Source organism: Medicago sativa, chromosome 1, assembly GCF_051527215.1.
Source record: "Medicago sativa cultivar Bolivia chromosome 1, Bolivia_mono, whole genome shotgun sequence".
Taxonomy (NCBI): Eukaryota; Viridiplantae; Streptophyta; class Magnoliopsida; order Fabales; family Fabaceae; genus Medicago; species Medicago sativa.
In genome coordinates, this window is record NC_140749.1 from 33,520,570 (window position 1) to 33,542,085 (window position 21,516).

The 21,516-nt window shown below is 39.2% G+C and overlaps 1 protein-coding gene across 1 annotated transcript; it reads left to right on the forward strand.

Annotated features, from left to right (window-relative positions):
- The first annotated feature begins 20,022 nt into the window (after nucleotides 1-20,022).
- LOC146954464 (uncharacterized) lies at nucleotides 20,023-21,148 on the forward strand. The gene is made up of 2 exons (XM_085744727.1): nucleotides 20,023-20,436; nucleotides 21,143-21,148. Exons 1-2 carry the CDS (start codon nucleotides 20,023-20,025, stop codon nucleotides 21,146-21,148), a joined length of 420 nt encoding a protein of 139 aa, XP_085600853.1.
- The last annotated feature ends 368 nt before the right edge of the window (nucleotides 21,149-21,516 follow it).

Consider the following 21,516-nt stretch of genomic DNA (forward strand, 5'->3'; position numbering starts at 1 on the left):
TATGGACGTGATTAGCCTTTCCTGTGTGTTCATTTCGTGTTATCATGCGCTGCATGTTCCTAGCCCTTGGATTTAGGGTTTTGATGAGATTGGATCAATCCAACGCCTCTGAGGCATTTGGATGATCCAGATCCATCAAGACCTTGGGCCTGGATCTCCTCTTTGCTGGATTTCGTTTGTTCCTTGGTTTTCTTGCTATATGCACCATGTGACATGCTTTTCATACCCCTATTCACTCAAAATTTCTTTTAAAAAAAATTCCTAAAAATTTCCTACGTATTTTTGATTGTTTTCTTGATATTTTTATGATGTTGTTATGTGTTAAATCTTGATTAAAAATATGTGTAGCATTTTTTTACTATTCTTGTTAAAATTAGTGATTTTCTTGCACATTTTAAGTCTAAAAGTCTTTTAAAAAATTCCTAAAAATTTCCTATGTGTTCTTGATCATTTTCTTGATATTTTCGTGATGTTGTTATGTGTTAAACCTTGATTAAAAGGTATGTGATATTTTCTAGTTAATTGTTTGCTATTTTTGTTAAGAAAATTGTGAAGTTTTATGTGTTCTTGTGTCTAAAAATTCTAAAAAAATTCATATAGGCTTCTTGATAGTTTTGTAGTATTTTGTGATAATTTTTACATATTAAAAATTGGTAAAAAATAATGTGGTAGTTTTCTTGCTATTTTGTGATGTTTTGTATTAAAAATTTGTAGAAATTTGCTTGAGTCTAGTTCCATTTTCTTGATGAATGTTTGTGACCTATACCACTTGATTTTGTGAATTTTTAGCTACTGTTTGTGTGTGTTTCTTGCTGCATATGAATATGTGTAATTAGTTTCTTGTGTTACAAGTCATGTAAATGTGTGTGAGTAAAAATAAAGTGCTAAAATGTACCTAAAATGTGTCATAATCCTTGACTTGAATATGCCCTATGATTCTCACACTCATAATACAATGAAGTCTTTGAACATTGCTCATGATAAGAGAATTATAGGTCATGTACTTATTGAGAGGTTATGATAAATTTCCACTACATTTTGACACTTTATTTTTGTCATTTTTACCATTCTTTGTTTTAGTATTGCCTTGCCTACCTTTTTATCATTTCATGCCTCATTGTCACTAACCACTCTACTTTATGTTTCATACATCATGAGCATTTCATCTTCCATCTCTTTCTCATCCTTTCATTTCTTTGCACTTTGATTCATAACAAGACTTAGTATGTAAAAAACCTAGGAATTCTTGTACTTTACTTTTATGCAATTTAATTTCTTGCAAGACCATAGAATGTAAACTAGGGCATGATGTAATAAGGACAATGGACTCTAATGATGTACACCGACACAAGCACCGACACATGCACACACCTCACTTTAGATGTATGGCTAGGATATGCATGTTTAGATGTATGTTTAGGATTGTATGTTTAGATGAATGCTTAGGCTTTACACTTTGAAAAATCATTTTCAAAAAAAACTTGAACAACATCACTTGAAAACCTTTTCCCGAAAAATATAGGAGTCAAAACTCCTTTGCATTTTCTCTTTATTTTCTTAATCAAATTTCAATGAAAATTAATCATACTTGATTTCTTTTTCCAAAATGACTAATCAAACCCCACTTTTTTCACAATCTCATGCCTTTAAGGCCTCTCAATCTCCATTCTTCAAAATTCCAAGTTTCAAACTTAAAATCAACCAACAAAAACAAAAACATTTTTGGAAGAGAACTACGGTGGATTTGATCCCTTAAAAGGGTACGTAGGCAAGGAACAAAATTCCTTCAATTCAAATAAAATAAAAACTCAAACACTTTCTTCTCCCTCCAATTCTTCACTTAGTAAATTCTTAGGTTTAAATAAACACCTTCGAAATAGCATTTAAAATAAAGCGCGCGCGTAGAAATTAAAGACGGTTCCTATAGGATACTATAGTCGTTATGGGTGCCTAACACCTTCCCGTAGCGAAAACAACTCCCGGACCTCGATTCTCAAAGGGTTTTGCTTACTTTTTCCCTTCCCAAGAAAAAAATAAGATATCACCGGTTAAAAAGGTTCAAACGTAATCAATGTTTGACACCCGAAAACCAAGATAAAACAGCTGGCGACTTCACTGGGGAGATTCGAGAGTTACGCCTAGTCTTTATTTCCACGCTTACGCTTCGTTTTTTACTTGTTTCTTTTACTTGCTTTCCTATGTGAATAAATGTTTAATTTCTTGCAAACGTGTGGGGTGAGAATATCAAAAGTCCTGCACCCGGGCTGAGTGAACTTAGGATTTAGGAGGGATATAATCGACAATTCATTCTGGGGGTTGCCTCGTGTTTTGGATTATGCGATCAATCCCACATAGCTAAGGCATTTTGGGGGTGATGTTGTCGGCGCGTGTTGTCGCGTTTAGGCACTTTACTTCTAATTGTTCTATGACGCTATGAACCGTAGATAACCAAACCCATCCATGGCCATTTTCTAGGACGTAGTGCGGAGGCTAAACCGAGTGTTGTCTCGAGTTTTAGTCGTCACGCGATACTACACTCAAGTTAGACCTTCCACGGATAATCATGGAGCGAGTGTTGTCTCGTGACACCGTGATATACGTCGGAGAGGTTGCAACTTGGGAACCCTTTTAGAACCCGGTTACTATTTCCTAAAGCCTTAGATTCACCGGACACCGTGTCCACCCATGACTCCTTGACTTTGAACTCTAAACCCACCATGTTTTCTCCGAACTTGAACATAATCATGCATTCATGCATTCATGCATACATGCACAAACTTTTTCCATGCATTGTTATCGAAGGTCTTAGACAAGTTGAATTTGTAAACATTGTAGGAATGAAGAAGACTAAGTCCTACAAGTTCAAGGAAGTGGATTTGGCTAGTTTGAGGGATTTGGCACTCAAGATTGAGGATCCCACTGGTTTCCGACATCGTTACGGGGCTTTACTTACTATTCTCCAGACTAATGTGGATGAGAAGCTTGTGCACACTCTAGTGCAATTCTATGATCGGGAGTATCGGTGCTTCACTTTTCCCGACTTTCAGTTGGTGCCTACTCTAGAGGCTTATTCTCACTTGATGGGTCTACCTATTGCTAAGGGGGTGCCTTTCGCGGGACTTGAGAATCCTCCTACTCCATTGGTTATTGCTAAAGATCTCTATCTCAAGACCACCGATGTCTCCAAGAATCTTGTCACTAAGGAACGCATCCGAGGGTTCACTTCAGAGTATCTTCTTGGGAAAGCCAACCTCAATACCACTTGTCAGGACACTCTTGAGGCTATTCTTGCACTTCTCATCTATGGGCTTATTCTCTTTCCGAATCTTGATGACTTCGTGGACATGAATGCTATTATGATCTTCCACTCCGAGAATCCGGTTCCTACTTTGCTAGCTGACACATACCACGCTATTCACGATCGTTCCAGCAAAGGTCGTGGATACATTCTTTGTTGTGTACCTCTCCTCTATAGGTGGTTTATTTCGCACCTTCCGAAGTCTTTCCACGACAATCCGGAGAATTGGTCTATTTCACAGAGGGTTATAGCTCTCACTCCTAATGAAGTGGTTTGGCTCACCCCAGCTTCTAGAGTCAAGGAATTATCTTTGGGGGTGGAAAGTTTCTTAATGTACCTCTTCTTGGTACCCAGGGTGGAATCAACTACAACCCGGAGCTCGCTTTGCGACAATTTGGTTTCCCGATGAAAGGAAAGCCCATCAATCTTGCTACAGCTCCTTACTTCTTTCACTACTCCAATGCTCCCATGGGAATTAGAGAGGATTTCATGGAAGCTTGGTCTAAACTTCGAAAGAAAGAGGTGAAGCATATGGGTGTAAGGTCCGGTGTTGCTCATGAAGCCTATACACAGTGGGTGATAAACCAAGCTGAGGAGATTGGTATGCCTTACCCCTCTATGAGATATGTGTCTGCATCTGTCCCTACCATGCCTTTGCCTCTACTCCCACCTACCCAGGAGATGTATCAGGAGCATCTAGCTATGGAGAGTCGGGAGAAGCATCAGTGGAGGGCTAGATACTATGAGGCTGAGAACTTGATCATGACTTTGGATGGAAAGGATGAGCAGCAGACTCATGAGGTTTTGACACTGAAAAAAGAGCTAGCTAAGGCTAAGAGAGAGATTGAAGAGAAAGATAGGTTGCTTATGAGAGACTCTAAGAGGGCTAGGGGTGCCCGTGACTTCTATGCACGATACTGCAGCTACGAGTCTGAGTCTAAGGATGATGCTTCCACTTCCTATGCTTGAGGATTTCTTTTTCCTGTTGTTATTTCCAGTTGTTTATGTTTTTTACATTTCAAAGTCTATCCCTTGGCTTAGCATTTCAAAGGGAATCGTCTTGTAAAACTGTATGTTGGTTGTTTGTTTCCCATTTATGTTAATTGTTGTTTAGTAATGTTTACAAACCTCTAATTTGTCTAAAACCCTTCGATAACACAAAAAGAGTCTTGTTTGCATATGCATTAACACATTTCATGCATCATATGCATTCATTGGTCACAAAAAAACTTCTCTCGTGCTCATTGCCTCCTGGTTTTGTCCGCCGCAGTCTGAAAAGTGGCTCGTGTTCGCAAAGTCTACCAACCAGATAGAGTTCATCAAACAATATTTCACAAGAGAAGAATCATGGCTAACTTTGAAGAAGAAAATGCTCAGCTCTGTGCCGAATTGGCTGCTATGAAAGAAGACTTGGCTAAGGCTCATGACGCTATGTCCACTATGATGGCTGCACAAGAACAACCAACCACATCTATTCCAGTTTCTACTGAAGCAATTCCATCTATCCCACTGTCTACTATGGCTACCGATGCTCGGTTTGTTATGCCCAATGGGCGTCCTTATGGGCTCTCAGCTTACTATTCTCCTAATACTGCTGCTGGTGTCTCTGGTTTTGTTGGTCAAGGACAGATTCCCGTATCCACTGCTATGCCTCAGGTGACTACTGTTGTTACCGATCCTATTGTCCACACTGTGCAACAGGTGATTGATGTCGATACGCCGCGTGGACAAGATCCTGCAATGGAAGCCATGAAAAGACAGTTAAGGGAGTTGGCTGGAGAACTCCGTGAAGTCAAGGCTAGCCGTGGGAACAATGTCTCTGCTAAGGCTCGTGATATGTGCTTGGTATCCCGATTTGAGATTCCTAAGAATTTTAAGGTGCCAGATTTTGACAAATACAATGGATCTTCCTGTCCACATAGCCACGTCATTCGGTACGTCCGAAAGATGGCCAATTATGCAGATAATGATGCACTGATGATACAGTGCTTCCAAGACAGCCTAGCAGAAGATGCGGCAGATTGGTACACTGGTTTGAGCAAAGACAACATCCATACTTTCGAGGATCTTGCTGCTGCCTTTGAAAGTCATTATGAGTTCAACACCCGTCTGAAGCCAAATAGGGACTCTCTTAAGTCTTTGTCTCAGAAATCAGATGAAACATTCCGTGAATATGCCCAGAGATGGAGAGGGGCAGCTGCCCGTGTTTCTCCTCGGCTTGATGAGGAAGAATTAACACAGACATTCCTGAAGACTCTGAAGAAGGAATATAAGGAAAGAATGATAGTCTCTGCTCCAAACAACTTCTCCGACATGGTCACTATGGGAACTCGTCTAGAGGAGGCTGTCAGAGAAGGTATCATTGTTCTTGAAAAGGGTGAATCTTCAGCCAGTGCACCAAAGAAGTATGGTAATGGCCATCACAAGAGTAAAGAATCTGAAGTAGGGATGGTATCTGGCAACCCATCTGCAGCTGCTACGCAATTACCTCTGCCCTATCAATATATGCAGTACTCTCAACATCCTTTTTTCCCGCCATTCTATCAGCAATATCCTCTGCCACTGGGTCAACCACCAGTGCACCAGCCTCTTGCTCAACAACAGCAGCAGCAACAACAGGGTCCCCGACCCAAACCTTCTTTTCCACCAATACCTATGCGGTATGCTGAACTGCTCCCAACTTTACTTGCTAAGGGACACTGTGTCACTAGGCCAGGCAAGCCTCCGCCTAATCCATTGCCTCCCAGGTTCCGACAGGATCTTACATGCGAATTCCATCAGGGTGCTCAAGGCCATGATGTTGAAGGTTGCTATGCTCTGAAATATATTGTGAAAGACCTGATAGAAAAGGGACGGTTGACTTTCGAAAATAGTGTTCCTCATGTTCTTGACAATCCACTTCCAAACCATGCCGCAGTTAACATGATCGAGGCTTTTGAAAGAGTTCCTGTTCCTCAAGAGGATCCCATGTTGGATGTCCGCAATGTTGTTACTCCCTTGGTGCCGCTACATGTCAAACTTTGCCAAGCTTCTTTGTTCAATCACGATCATGCTTCTTGTTCAGAATGTCTCCAAAATCCTATGGGTTGTTGTGTGGTGCAAGATGATATACAGAGCCTGATGGATGACAAGCACTTGATTGCCAGCGATGTTTGTGTGATTGTGCCAGTGTTTCATGATTCTCCCGCTGAAAGTGTATCTAAGAAAAGGAATGTTGAGCCCTTGGTGATCAGGTTACCTGGTCCAGTATCTTATGCCTCTACAAAAGCAATTCCTTACAAGTACAATGCAACCATGGTTGAGAATGGGGTGGAGGTGCCTCTGGTATCCCCAGCTACGATTGATAATGTTGCTAGTGAAATTACAGCTCTGAGAAGCGGGAAAGTCCGTCCACCCTTGTTCCAAAAGAAGGTGGTTACACCTATTGCCACAATAGCTCCACCAGTTGCTCCTCCTGTTGACAAGAACCCCGGCCCAACAGGCCAATCTATTGACGAGTCTAATCTGGATGCAATTCTGAGGCTTATTAAAAAGAGTGACTATAAGATTGTTGACCAGCTGCTGCAAACTCCGTCAAAGATATCCATCCTGTCTCTGCTCATGAGCTCAGAAGCTCACAGGAAAGTGTTGATGAAGGTACTGGAGCAAGCTTATGTTGATCATGAAGTCTCTGTGGATCAGTTTGATGGAATAGTGGGTAACATCACTGCTTGCAATAACTTGTGGTTTGGTGACGATGAACTCCCCGAAGCAGGGAAACACCACAACTTGGCTCTGCATATCTCAGTACACTGTAAGTCTGACATGATATCCAACGTGCTGGTGGACACTGGATCATCCTTGAATGTAATGCCTAAATCTACACTAAGACAGTTGAGCCATCATGGAATCTCTCTGAGGGGAAGCAGCTATTTGGTTAAGGCTTTCGACGGATCTCGCAAAGATGTTCTTGGGGAGGTAGACTTGCCAATTACCATTGGTCCGGAGACATTTCAGATTACTTTCCAGGTCATGGACATCAACGCTTCTTACAGTTGTCTCCTCGGAAGACCGTGGATTCATGACGCTGGAGCAGTCACTTCTACTTTGCATCAAAAGCTCAAGTTTGTGAAGAACGGTAAGATTGTCACTGTGCATGGTGAAGAAGCATATCTGGTTAGCCAAGTGTCATCTTTCTCTTGTGTTGAAGCAGGGTCCGCTGAAGGGACGTCATTTCAAGGCTTGACTGTTGAAGGTGCGGAGCCTCGAAGAGCTGGTACTGTTATGGCTTCATTGAAAGACGCCCAGAAAGCTGTTCAAGAAGGGCAAGCTGCTGGCTGGGGCAAAGTGATTCAGATTTTGGAAAACAAGCGTAAAGAGGGCCTTGGATTCTCCCCAACCTCTGGCGTTTCAACAGGAACTTTCTACAGTGCTGGGTTCATCAATGCTATTACTAAAGATGCTGCTGAAAATAGTTATGTGCCTACATTTGTTGTACCAGGAGGCACCGTGAGAAACTGGGAGCCCATTGATGTTCCTTTAGTCATGCATGCTTCCATGTAATGTGTCTTGTTGCTCATGCTTTTTTTCAAAATAACAATCCTTTCGCTCTGCCCAAGGCGAAAGTGATATCATTGTAAGGGCATGTCTGTTTCGGCATTGCCGTTATCAATAAAAGTTGTCGTCTTTTCCATGACTCTTTGTTTTTTACTTTTAGTGCCTTTTCCTTGGAAATAATGGTAATGCCAGAAAAAACCAAAACATCTGTATTTTCTTATTAATTTCAAAAATCTGCATAAAAAACATTTTTCTAAAAATCATCCCAATCATATTATGCAGATTGAACCATAATAAACCCGTTGAACACAGTGACCCTATGGTTCCTCCAAATTTTGAATTCCCTGTATATGAAGCTGAAGATGAGGAGGATGATGAAGAGATACCGTATGAGATCACTCGAATGCTTGAGCAAGAAAAAAGAGCCATTCAGCCTCACCAGGAAGAAATTGAGCTTATCAACCTGGGTACTGAAGAGAACAAACGAGAGATCAAGATCGGTGCTGCACTAGAGCCAGAGGTGAAAAAGAAGATTATTCAGCTTCTCCATGATTATCCAGACGTCTTTGCATGGTCCTATGAAGATATGTCGGGTCTAGATCCCAAGATTGTGGAACACCGGATACCGACAAGACCTGAATGTCCTCCTGTCAAGCAGAAATTGAGAAGGTCTCGTCCAGACATAGCTCTTAAGATCAAGGCTGAAGTACAAAAGCAAATTGATGCGGGTTTCCTCATGACAGCTGAATATCCTGAGTGGATTGCCAACATTGTACCAGTACCAAAGAAGGATGGGAAAGTTCGAATGTGTGTTGATTACAGAGACTTGAATAAAGCCAGTCCAAAAGATAACTTCCCATTACCTCATATTGATGTGCTTGTTGACAGTACCGCTCAGTCTAAAGTATTTTATTTTATGGATGGTTTCTCTGGCTACAACCAGATACGGACGTCTCCTGAGGATAGAGAAAAGACGTCCTTCATCACTCCGTGGGGAACGTTCTGTTATAAAGTGATGCCGTTTGGCTTGATAAATGCTGGTGCTACATATCAAAGGGGTATGACCACTCTGTTTCATGATATGATTCACAAAGAGATTGAAGTATATGTTGATGACATGATTGTGAAATCAAGTGATGAGGAGCAGCATGTTGTGTATTTGAAAAAAAATGTTTGAAAGATTAAGAAAGTACAAGCTGCGGTTGAATCCTAACAAGTGTACATTCGGTGTAAGATCTGGAAAGTTGCTAGGCTTCATTGTCAGTCAAAGAGGCATTGAAGTTGATCCTGACAAAGTCCGAGCCATCAGAGAGATGCCAGTCCCTCAAACTGAGAAGCAAGTCAGAGGTTTCCTCGGACGTCTGAATTATATTTCAAGATTCATATCTCACATGACTACTACCTGTGGACCAATTTTCAAATTACTCAGAAAGAATCAGCCTGTTGTATGGAATGATGAATGCCAGGAAGCTTTTGATAGGATTAAAGAATACCTGTTAGAACCACCTATCCTTGTCCCGCCAGTAGAAGGAAGGCCTTTGATTATGTATCTGTCAGTGTTAGATGATTCAGTGGGCTGTGTTCTCGGTCAGCAAGATGAGACCGGAAAGAAAGAGCATGTTATCTACTATCTGAGCAAGAAGTTCACCGACTGTGAGACTCGGTATACAATGCTTGAAAAGACAGGTTGTGCCTTAGCTTGGGCTGCCAAACGCCTGCGTCATTATATGGTGAATCATACAACTTGGTTGATATCCCGAATGGATCCAATCAAGTACATCTTTGAAAAGCCTGCAGTTACTGGAAAGATTGCACGTTGGCAAATGTTGTTATCTGAATATGATATTGTGTACAAAGCTCAGAAAGCAATCAAAGGAATTGTCCTTGCTGAACATCTTGCTTGTCAACCTCTTGATGATTACCAGCCAATTAAGTTTGATTTCCCTGATGAAGAGATTATGTATCTGAAAGCAAAAGACTGTGAGGAACCATTGATTAATGAGGGGCCAGATCCCAATAGCAAATGGGGATTGGTGTTCGATGGTGCTGTTAATGCTTATGGTAAAGGAATTGGAGCCATTATTGTAACTCCGCAGGGGCACCACATTCTTTCACTGCTCGAATAACTTTTGAGTGCACAAACAATATAGCTGAATATGAAGCATGCATCTTGGGCATTGAAGAAGCCCTTGATCTGAGAATTAAGCACCTTGACATCTATGGAGATTCTGCACTTGTTATTAATCAGATAAAGGGTGAATGGGAGACTCATCATGAGAAGCTGATCCCATACCGTGACTATGCAAGACGTCTGTTGACATACTTTACCAAGGTTGAGCTGCACCACATCCCCCGGGATGAAAACCAGATGGCTGACGCCCTTGCTACGTTGTCTTCTATGTTTCGTGTCAATTACTGGAATGATGTGCCTGTGATCAAGGTGCAGCGCCTTGATAGACCTGCTCATGTGTTTACTATTGAAAATATGCCAGATCAGGCTGATGAAGATGTGAATGATAAAAAGCCTTGGTATTACAACATCAAACAATTCTTGCAGAATCGTGAATATCCACCTGGTGCTTCCAACAGGGATAAAAAGACTTTGAGGAGGTGGGCTAGCAGATTCCTTCTGGACGGAGAAATCCTATACAAGAGGAACTATGACATGGTCTTGCTGAGATGTGTTGACAAACAAGAAGCTGAGAAGTTGATGCATGATGTACATGATGGTACTTTTGGGACCTATGCTTCGGGCCACACCATGTCAAGGAAACTGTTAAGAGCCGGCTATTACTGGATAACTATGGAACGTGATTGCCACAAACATGCTAAGAGATGTCACAAGTGTCAAATTTATGCTGATAAGATTCATGTGCCTCCACATGCTCTCAATGTTATCTCTTCCCCATGGCCTTTCTCTATGTGGGGCATTGACATGATCGGAAGAATTGAGCCAAAAGCTTCCAACGGACATCGTTTCATTCTAGTGGCAATTGACTACTTCACCAAGTGGGTTGAGGCTGCCTCCTATGCAAATGTGACCAAGCAAGTGGTAGTGAAGTTTATCAAGAATAACATCATCTGTCGATATGGTGTTCCCAACAAGATCATCACTGACAATGGTTCCAATCTGAACAATAGCATGATGTAAGCTTTATGTGAAGAATTCAAAATTGAACATCACAACTCCTCTCCTTATAGACCTCAGATGAATGGTGCAGTTGAGGCCGCTAACAAGAACATCAAGAAGATTGTTCAGAAGATGGTCACTACTTACAAAGACTGGCATGAGATGCTACCGTTTGCCTTGCATGGTTACCGTACTACGGTGCGCAGTTCAACCGGGGCAACTCCTTTCTCTTTGGTATATGGCATGGAAGCAGTTCTCCCTCTGGAAGTGGAGATTCCATCTCTTCGAGTGATCATGGAAGCAAAATTAATTGAGGCTGAATGGTGTCAAAGTCGGTACGATCAATTGAATCTGATTGAAGAGAAACGTATAGATGCTATGGCTCATGGACAGTTGTATCAAGTGCGAATGAAGAATGCTTTTGACAAGAAAGTCCGACCTCGAGAATTCAAGGAAGGCGAACTTGTATTGAAAAGAAGAATAAGTCAGCAACCCAACCCAAGGGGCAAGTGGACACCTAACTATGAAGGTCCTTATGTTGTCAAGAAGGCTTTCTCTGGTGGTGCCTTGATTCTTACACACATGGATGGTGTTGAGCTTCCAAATCCTGTTAATGCCGATATAGTCAAGAAATACTTTGTCTAAAAAGAAAAGAACAGCGTGGTAGGTCGAAAACCCGAAAGGGCGGCCTAGGCAAAAATGCGCTTCCCGGTGGGTCGAAAACCCAAAAGGGCGATCCAGGCAAAAGTTAGGGACAAAAAAAAATGAATATGAAAGAGCTCGCTGAGATTGTACGCAACTCAGGCAAGAATGAGCGCCTCGATGAGCCGAAAACCCGAAAGGGCGGTTCATGCAAAAATGAGGTTGACAATAAAAGACAAGTAACTATATCTGGCAAATCACCATCACCCTTGGGGCATCTGCAACTGTCAATGATTTTCTTCATCAGAGGCTTCTGTACTTGTGAATTCAAAATTTCTATGAAATGTAGCGGTCATCGTGTTCAATGTATCACCAACCAATGAAATTACCGTTTTCCAAGCTTTGTAAATCCGTGAAGTCATGCCTTTGGCTGACCCTCATTCTTCTACATCAATTTGAGCCTGTGCTATTTGTTTGAAACTCTATTTTTTCTTTCTGCTTTCAATGCTATGTACAAAATATTTTCTTTCTATATTGATAATGTCAATGTCTGAAACAAACATTTTTGAAAATTGAAGAATCTTTTTCTGTCTATTTTGAAAGCAAACCTGAGCAATAGGGTACATTTCAATGAAACATGCACGAATGAATGAGTGTCAATGTCTATTTCAATCCATGTTACAAGCAGGTTACTCCCCAGGATGATCTGTGGTCAATGGCAAGAATGAAAAAACAGAATGAAAATGAAAAAAATTTTGAAAAATGAAAATGAAAGACTCGCTAAGTCGAAAACCCGAAAGGGCGGCTTAGGCAAAAAATGAGCACCCCGCTGATTGACAACCTATGAAGGTAATTCAGGCAAAAATGGGGCAATGAAAAGAATTTATTCCCCGGTGAATCGAAAACCCGAAAGGGCGGTTCAGGCAAAAATGGGATTGAAAAATGGAAGATGAAAATAAAATAAAAGCATTGACCACAGGTACGAACATCCAATGTTTACCCAGCACTGACACGCCTAGCAACGGCGACCTGTATCCAAGAATCTCCCAAAGGTCCCTCCTTACAAGTTTTATTGCCCTCAGCCATGGTTTCAATACGTCTCAACGACGGTCTCTCCAAAGAGGATTTCTATGTGAATACGTTGCAGCACGAGCCACTACGGGCCCAATCTTCCAATGTTTCGTCCGCCTCTGTGAAATTTCTCTGTCAAAATACAAACCAATCATGCATTTCGAGCATTCATACATGCATAATCATGCATTTTATGTGCTCATACATTCAATGATCTTGTTATACCATACATACATGTTGCATTTCCAATTTCAACTTTCAATCCAATTCAGTTTCCACTTTCAATTCAGTTCAATCTCCGCTTTCAATTCAAATCAACATTCAATTTCCAATTCAACTCAATCTCAATTTTCAACTCAACTCAAATTCCAATTTCAATTCAATCTCAATTTCAATTCAATCCAAATTCCAACTGTCAAACTCAATTTCAATTTCCAATCTCAATCCAATCACAATTTCAATTTCAATTGTCAAATTCAATCCAATCTCAATGTCAATTTAACTCAATTTCAATCTCCAATTCAACTCAATTTCAATCTCCAATTCAACTGAATTTCAATCTCCAAATTTCAACTTTCCGACTCAATGTCTATGTCTATGTCTCTGATCAATCTCAACTTTCAATCTCTCTTTCAATCCCAAACTTTCAACTCAATGTCTCAATCAATGCTAATTCACCCTCAATCTGCTTTTGGGCCAACAATAATGGTCATGTCTATTTTCAAGTCGAATCAATATCAACCTACTCTCAATTTGTATCTTTCCAAATCAAACTTCCAATTCATATCTTGTTATCGGTCAAGTGACTAGTTCGATCCAAAGAACCACTTGTACCTACTTATATACCTATACTTCCGGACAAACGACAAGTTCGATCCAAAGAACAGTTTGTACCCAGCTTATGCTTTGTTATCAGACAAACGACAAGTTCGATCCAAAGAACAGTTTGCACCCACTTACATGATGTGGTGATGATCCAACGGCGAGTTCGATCCAAAGAACAATTTGTATCTACCCTCTTGTCTATATCTCCAGCCAAACAGCCAGTTCGATTCAAAGAACAGTTTGTACCTGTCTATCTGTTTATATCTTCAATCAAGTGTCAAGTTCGATCCAAAGAACAGCTTGTATCTGCCTATATGTCTATGTTTCCGGTCAAGTGCCAAGTTCAATCCCAAGAACAGCTTGTACCTATCTCTTGTTTTGTATTCCTTGGTCAAGTGGCTAGTTCGATCCAAAGAACAACTTGTACCCTATTTTCTATTCCCTGGTTTGTCTACCCTGTCAATGTCTACCTAAATCCCCAGTGTTGTGACATGCTCTGTAGACTCCAGTTGTTTGTCTTGCATTCATAATCAAAACATTGCATGACATTCATGATTCTGAAAATCTGAGAGCGTATTTTTATGTCCAAAAACAGTGCAAATGTTAATATTTAAGTATCTTCGTCCTGTCAACTCAAAGACTACGTCTCTTGACTCTCCGGACAAAGAAACTTAAATAGGGGCAGCTGTTACACCCTAATTTTGGACCTAAATATACTAGCTCAATTCTTCTTTTCTTGCATTTCAAGTCATTTGAATATGTCTATGATCAATTGCGTCTTTCTCTGCATTTTATTTCAATATTACTTGCAAAATTCATGAAAAAGGGTATTTTAGTCATTTCCTGTATCCAAATTCATTTTAGTCCTTTAAAGAATTGCTTGAGTCCTTTCAATTGTTTGAATAAGTTTTTATTTCCATTCTATGTCAAAATCCATTTCAAAAAATTGCATTTGAAGTCATTTTGAGTCAGTTTAGCCCCTACGGGCATTTTAGTCTTTTCATGTGTTAAAACCCTGTTTAAATTCTAAAAATTGTCTCTGAGTCTTTTAATTTTGCTTGTATAAGCTCTTGCCTTAATTTCCTGTTAAAAATCCATTTTAAAATTGCGTCTGAGTAATCTTGAGTCGTTTTAGTCCCCCAGGGGCATTTTAGTCATTTCACACGAAATTTCGGCAGAGAGAGGTTACTTTAAAGTACTTCATTTAGGTGGTTGGTTCATTTTAGTCCGTTTTGTCAATTTTAATCGTTTCACTTTACGTTATTTTCCATTTTACCAATTTTAATTCAATTTTATTTTAATTTCATTTTAGACCTAAAAAATTCTAAAAATTGCATTTTGGCCCCTTTGTGTCATTTTATTTTAAGTCTTTTTTAATTTTAGGTCAATTTTCGTTTTAAGTCCTTTTTTGGGTCAATTGCAGTCCAGTCCTCTAATTTCCACAAATTACAGATTAGTTCTTGGTAGTTTTTTTTGCAGGGCAGTCCTTGAAACTTTCGAAATTGCAAAGAGACCCCTGAGTCTAAATTGGTCCAAGGCCGAATCAGTTAGGGTCCAGGACACATGTCACCATGCCATTTGATCTCAGGAACACATGTCAAGCTATAAAAGGGTCTAATCATTACAGAATCAACCACATTTTGCCAACTCAACAAACACGTTTCCACCAATTCTCTCTCCTCTAACAGAATCAAACACCATTTCTCATCAAGAATATGATGAAGCTCACGAAGAACTTCATCATCTAACAAACCCTAACCAACTCAAATCTTCACCAAATTCGTCACAAATTACACAAAATCAACACAAATTTCCAGAAGATCCAAACAAAAACCATCTCAATTCAACAAGTGTTCGTCAAAATTCAATTGAGTTCGTACCAAGTTCTCAGAGATTTTCCATGAAAATCTTCATCATCGAACTGTTATTTCATCTTCTTCTTGCAATTCAAGCATAGAGCGATCACAAGAAGAAGATTCAGAGAGAGAAGAAGAGGGAACGAAGTAGGGTTTTGAACCAGCAAGAAAGGAGACGAAGATTTACCGATTTATTTTCGGTTTCAAAAGTTTCGAACAACTCACCAGAGGAATCGAAAGCCATAAAGAAGCTCTCTGAAGAGTTATCTGTTCAAATCTCCAAATCAAAAGTCAGGTAAACACACGAACGTTTCTCATTTTGTTCCAACTCATCATCGAAAGCTCGTAACAAAAAATAAACGGTGAAACTGAATAGATCAGCAAGCGTTGAGGCTCATCCTTTCGAAAAAGTTTGAAAAAGATTGAAAAAGTTCAAAGTCGAAACCCTAAAATGTAGATCTAGGATGATTCACCGTTTATTTTGTAAAATCAAGTCCAAATTCATAATCAGCATGAAAAATAGAATAGATTAGGGTTTGGAGTCATGTGATTCGAGTATGAAGCTCGCCAGAATCTGGAATTCACGGCGGAGTTGATGAAGATTCCGATGAATCTTCATCTTCTCCGGCCGTTTCATTCCAGAAACCGGCAGGGAAGACGACGGAGAAGAAGAGAGAAGGAGGAGCCTCTCTCTCTAAGTTTAAACCTAGAGAGAGAGTAAGAAGGAAGGAATGAGGTGAACCGGCCTCACTCTCCTTTTATAAACGTTTTTGAACCGACCGGTTCACCCAAACCTTGCTGGTTCACTCTGGTTCAGTCCACTCTTGCAATCTCAGCCATTAATTTTGTTTGATGATGAAGTGTATGGACGTGATTAGCCTTTCCTGTGTGTTCATTTCGTGTTATCATGCGTTGCATGTTCCTAGCCCTTGGATTTAGGGTTTTGATGAGATTGGATCAATCCAACGCCTCTGAGGCATTTGGATGATCCAGATCCATCAAGACCTTGGGCCTGGATCTCCTCTTTGCTGGATTTCGTTTGTTCCTTGGTTTTCTTGCTATATGCACCATGTGACATGCTTTTCATACCCCTGTTCACTCAAAATTTCTTTTAAAAAAAATTCCTAAAAATTTCCTACGTATTTTTTATTGTTTTCTTGATATTTTTATGATGTTGTTATGTGTTAAATCTTGATTAAAAATATGTGTAGCATTTTTGTACTATTCTTGTTAAAATTAGTGATTTTCTTGCACATTTTAAGTCTAAAAGTCTTTTAAAAAATTCCTAAAAATTTCCTATGTGTTCTTGATCATTTTCTTGATATTTTCGTGATGTTGTTATGTGTTAAACCTTGATTAAAAGGTATGTGATATTTTCTAGTTAATTGTTTGCTATTTTTGTTAAGAAAATTGTGAAGTTTTATGTGTTCTTGTGTCTAAAAATTCTTTAAAAAATTCTAAAAAAATTCATATAGGCTTCTTGATAGTTTTGTAGTATTTTGTGATAATTTTTACATATTAAAAATTGGTAAAAAATAATGTGGTAGTTTTCTTGCTATTTTGTGATGTTTTGTATTAAAAATTTGTAGAAATTTGCTTGAGTCTAGTTCCATTTTCTTGATGAATGTTTGTGACCTATACCACTTGATTTTGTGAATTTTTAGCTACTGTTTGTGTGTGTTTCTTGCTGCATATGAATATGTGTAATTAGTTTCTTGTGTTACAAGTCATGTAAATGTGTGTGAGTAAAAATAAAGTGCTAAAATGTACCTAAAATGTGTCATAATCCTTGACTTGAATATGCCCTATGATTCTCACACTCATAATACAATGAAGTCTTTGAACATTGCTCATGATAAGAGAATTATAGGTCATGTACTTATTGAGAGGTTATGATAAATTTCCACTACATTTTGACACTTTATTTTTGTCATTTTTACCATTCTTTGTTTTAGTATTGCCTTGCCTACCTTTTTATCATTTCATGCCTCATTGTCACTAACCACTCTACTTTATGTTTCATACATCATGAGCATTTCATCTTCCATCTCTTTCTCATCCTTTCATTTCTTTGCACTTTGATTCATAACAAGACTTAGTATGTAAAAAACCTAGGAATTCTTGTACTTTACTTTTATGCAATTTAATTTCTTGCAAGACCATAGAATGTAAACTAGGGCATGATGTAATAAGGACAATGGACTCTAATGATGTACACCGACACAAGCACCGACACATGCACACACCTCACTTTAGATGTATGGCTAGGATATGCATGTTTAGATGTATGTTTAGGATTGTATGTTTAGATGAATGCTTAGGCTTTACACTTTGAAAAATCATTTTCAAAAAAAACTTGAACAACATCACTTGAAAACCTTTTCCCGAAAAATATAGGAGTCAAAACTCCTTTGCATTTTCTCTTTATTTTCTTAATCAAATTTCAATGAAAATTAATCATACTTGATTTCTTTTTCCAAAATGACTAATCAAACCCCACTTTTTTCACAATCTCATGCCTTTAAGGCCTCTCAATCTCCATTCTTCAAAATTCCAAGTTTCAAACTTAAAATCAACCAACAAAAACAAAAACATTTTTGGAAGAGAACTACGGTGGATTTGATCCCTTAAAAGGGTACGTAGGCAAGGAACAAAATTCCTTCAATTCAAATAAAATAAAAACTCAAACACTTTCTTCTCCCTCCAATTCTTCACTTAGTAAATTCTTAGGTTTAAATAAACACCTTCGAAATAGCATTTAAAATAAAGCGCACGCGTAGAAATTAAAGACGGTTCCTATAGGATACTATAGTCGTTATGGGTGCCTAACACCTTCCCGTAGCGAAAACAACTCCCAGACCTCGATTCTCAAAGGGTTTTGCTTACTTTTTCCCTTCCCAAGAAAAAATAAGATATCACCGGTTAAAAAGGTTCAAACGTAATCAATGTTTGACACCCGAAAACCAAGATAAAACACTTCGTCTCTTCCTTCACTTCAATAAGTTGTCTCCTTAAGGTTTCAGACACCAATTTTTGCTCAAATAACTCTTCCTGAAGTTTCTCAACAAACTTTTAATCTTTAGGTTCTTTCATCTTCAAGACCTTTAACACTGGTTTCTCTGGCTTGACAAACATCTGAGTTATCCATGAGGTATCAAGACCTGGTCTGACAGCCTCAAGAATCTTCAAGTAACCCTTGAAATTATAGATTCTCTTAAGTCTTCGAAACTCAAATTCCTCCTTGGAATTCTTTCACCTTGAATTCTTCTTTGCTATGTTCGAAGCTTAGATTCCCTTGAACTTGAGAAGATTAGAAAGTCCCCCACACTTCACCTTGGAGGTGGAAAGAAAACACTTTTTTACCTTTGGACCCTTGATTCCTAATCAAGTTCCTTGAATGAAACCAGTATACAATATCTATAGCATTCTAGCAATCTATGACTCAAAATCCTCAAAGAATCTAAGAAAAAGTGTTTAATCTGAAGTGCAAGTAGAGAGAGGTTTGGATACTCTAAAATGTTACTTGCAATTAATTCAGTAGTTTGTGATTGGTATGGGTATAGCTATATATAAGAATGAATGGTAAGTGCAATATTTTAGGCAAAAACAACGTTGTGATTCGATTCAGGTGATGTGAGATTCGATTCAGACATGTGTAAATGGATTGTTAGTATTTTTCAAATGTTTTCGGATTTTAAAATCATGAATAGTATTTTAGCAGAACTTTTGCAATTTTAAGCTTTACAGTTCGTAAAATAAAATGCGAATAAAAATAATAAACAGAAATAAAAAGACATAAAAATAAAAAGAAGTCATTTTATTAATATAAGAACAATATATTACAATAATTTTCAATCTTTTTAATCTTATTACATAAGATCCTAAAACTATTTCTATATCAGTGGCTCCAGCCACTGGTGGAGAGGAAAGAGGGTGGGAGGAAAGAAGATGGTAGGGAAGAAGAAACCACTGCTTCCTGATGGGACATACCAGTAGCATTGGTGTTGGTGGGGAGACAAAGGGGGCACAGGGGCCTCTAGGGAACAAGAGATGATGATGGTCAACATGACACCCAGGCAAACCAACCTCAGATTCAGACTGACCCCTACCCTATTGACCGATCATATGACCCCTGATGGATTTCCAAAGAGGCATCTTTCTATGAAAGGCCAACGATGGAAATACATCGTTGTAGAAGAGGAGAAGAGAAGAAAGAAGAAGATGTGAAAATTTTTGAGAAAATGTAGCCTATTTATAGGGGAGGGGGATGAAAAGAAGGTGGTAAAAATCGGTCAAAAAACGTGTAAAAACACGTTTTTACACGTTGACCACCGCCCAAAATGTTTGAAAAACGTTTTCTTTATGGTACAGACCACCGGCCAAAAGCTTCTGGTGCAATCCGGAATGTATAATCAGGAATGCACATATATTCCAGACTATATATTCCGGAAAAAGACGATAATGGGGTGTACCAAAGGGAAACTTCGGCCTTTGTGTATGGTGAGGGTTGGTTCGGATTTTAGAATCCGGATTGATTCAGCATTGGATTCTTCTATGTGGCTCACATTGCACCAACAGTTTTTGTGGTCCACAGCGCCCAAATACCTCTATAAATAGGGGTCCCTGATTTCATTACAAGTAAACTACACCAAAAAAAAAATATTATGGAATTCCCTGGCTTTGATCCGAACACCAAGCTAGCGGCAGTCTACTACAACGGTGGAACACCACCCCATCTGTTTAGGATTCGCGACGATGTCACGCTCTCCGGGTTGAAGGATGAGCTGGATCAAATCAACCGTCAACTCAACCACAGAGACACGAGGAGGGTGGTCGGTGTTGAATATCGATGTCTATTGTCCGACTCAGCCGGATCTCTTCGCTTCAGCCGGATGAAACTCACAAACGACGGCGAAGTTAGAACCATGTTCTTTGTCTTTGGTCAGCACAACGCTAGAGGACAGATCGAGTTGGACGCTTCGTTGGTTAGATCTGCTGAACAAATTCTGAAAAGTTTGCACCGACCCAGGAACTACGAAGAGATCAGGGCTCTTCTGGAGGGACCAGAGGAGGAAGAAGTTAGTTTAGATGATCCGTGATAATGTGTTATGTTTTATTTAATCACGTGTTTTATGTTGTTCTAATTGCGTGTTAGTTGTGTATTGTTGAATTAAGTTGTTGCATTATATTTTTAATAATATATATATATATATATATATTATTTAAATTTTCATTATGTTTTAATTTACGTCGAAGATGTTTATTTAATAGATAAAATAACCAAAGATATGCATTCTGGATTATGAAATCCGGATTCACATAGGGCGTAAGTGTATTCCGGAAAACGAAATCCGGAATGCCTCAGCATAGGATTCTTTTGTATGGACCACATTGCACCAAGAGTTTGTGTGGTCCACAACATCCAAGGACCTCTATAAATACATCCTCACCGGTTTTCACCTTCAATACCATCAAAACACACAAACACACCAAAGAAAACCATGCAAATTTTTGGCATTAAGCTGAGGATCTTTCTCATGCTGTCGCGAATGGATGAGTTAGCTCTCTATTTGACGGCATGATGAAGATCCTCAGCATGCTGTCAAAAATATATAGATAGTCCTTGATGCCTCTTTGATAGATAGATAACTCAAAAATATCAAGAGGTTTCTATGAGTTAGATCTTGCTGTCTGCCAGATGAATATGTCATTTGGCAAAGGCAACATGATCTAACTCAAAGAAATCCTCTTGAAAACACCTTGCCTTTCTTCATTGTGTTGCAGATCTAACTCCAGAGAAGAGGTTCTTATGAACTCGATCATGTCGGCCTGCCGATTTTAACATGTCAGTTGACAGGCCGGCAGGATCGAGTTCAAAAGCTCCTCTTCGAACACCTTCCCAAAAGATTCATCATTTATGTTATTATGGTTTTTTTTAACTGTTTATTTGTCTTATGTTGCTTTTATTTATGTTATGTATCTTTGATCTATTTTTTTCCAAGGCATTCACAACGAAAACGATCCAAATAAAGGGTCAGGTGCAATTCGGACTATGTAATCCGGAACAACTGCATGCATTTCAGATTTTATTTTCCGGAAACCCTCAGTAACATTTTGGCCGGTGACGTTTCACCAAAGGTTAGGCCGGTTAGTGGAGT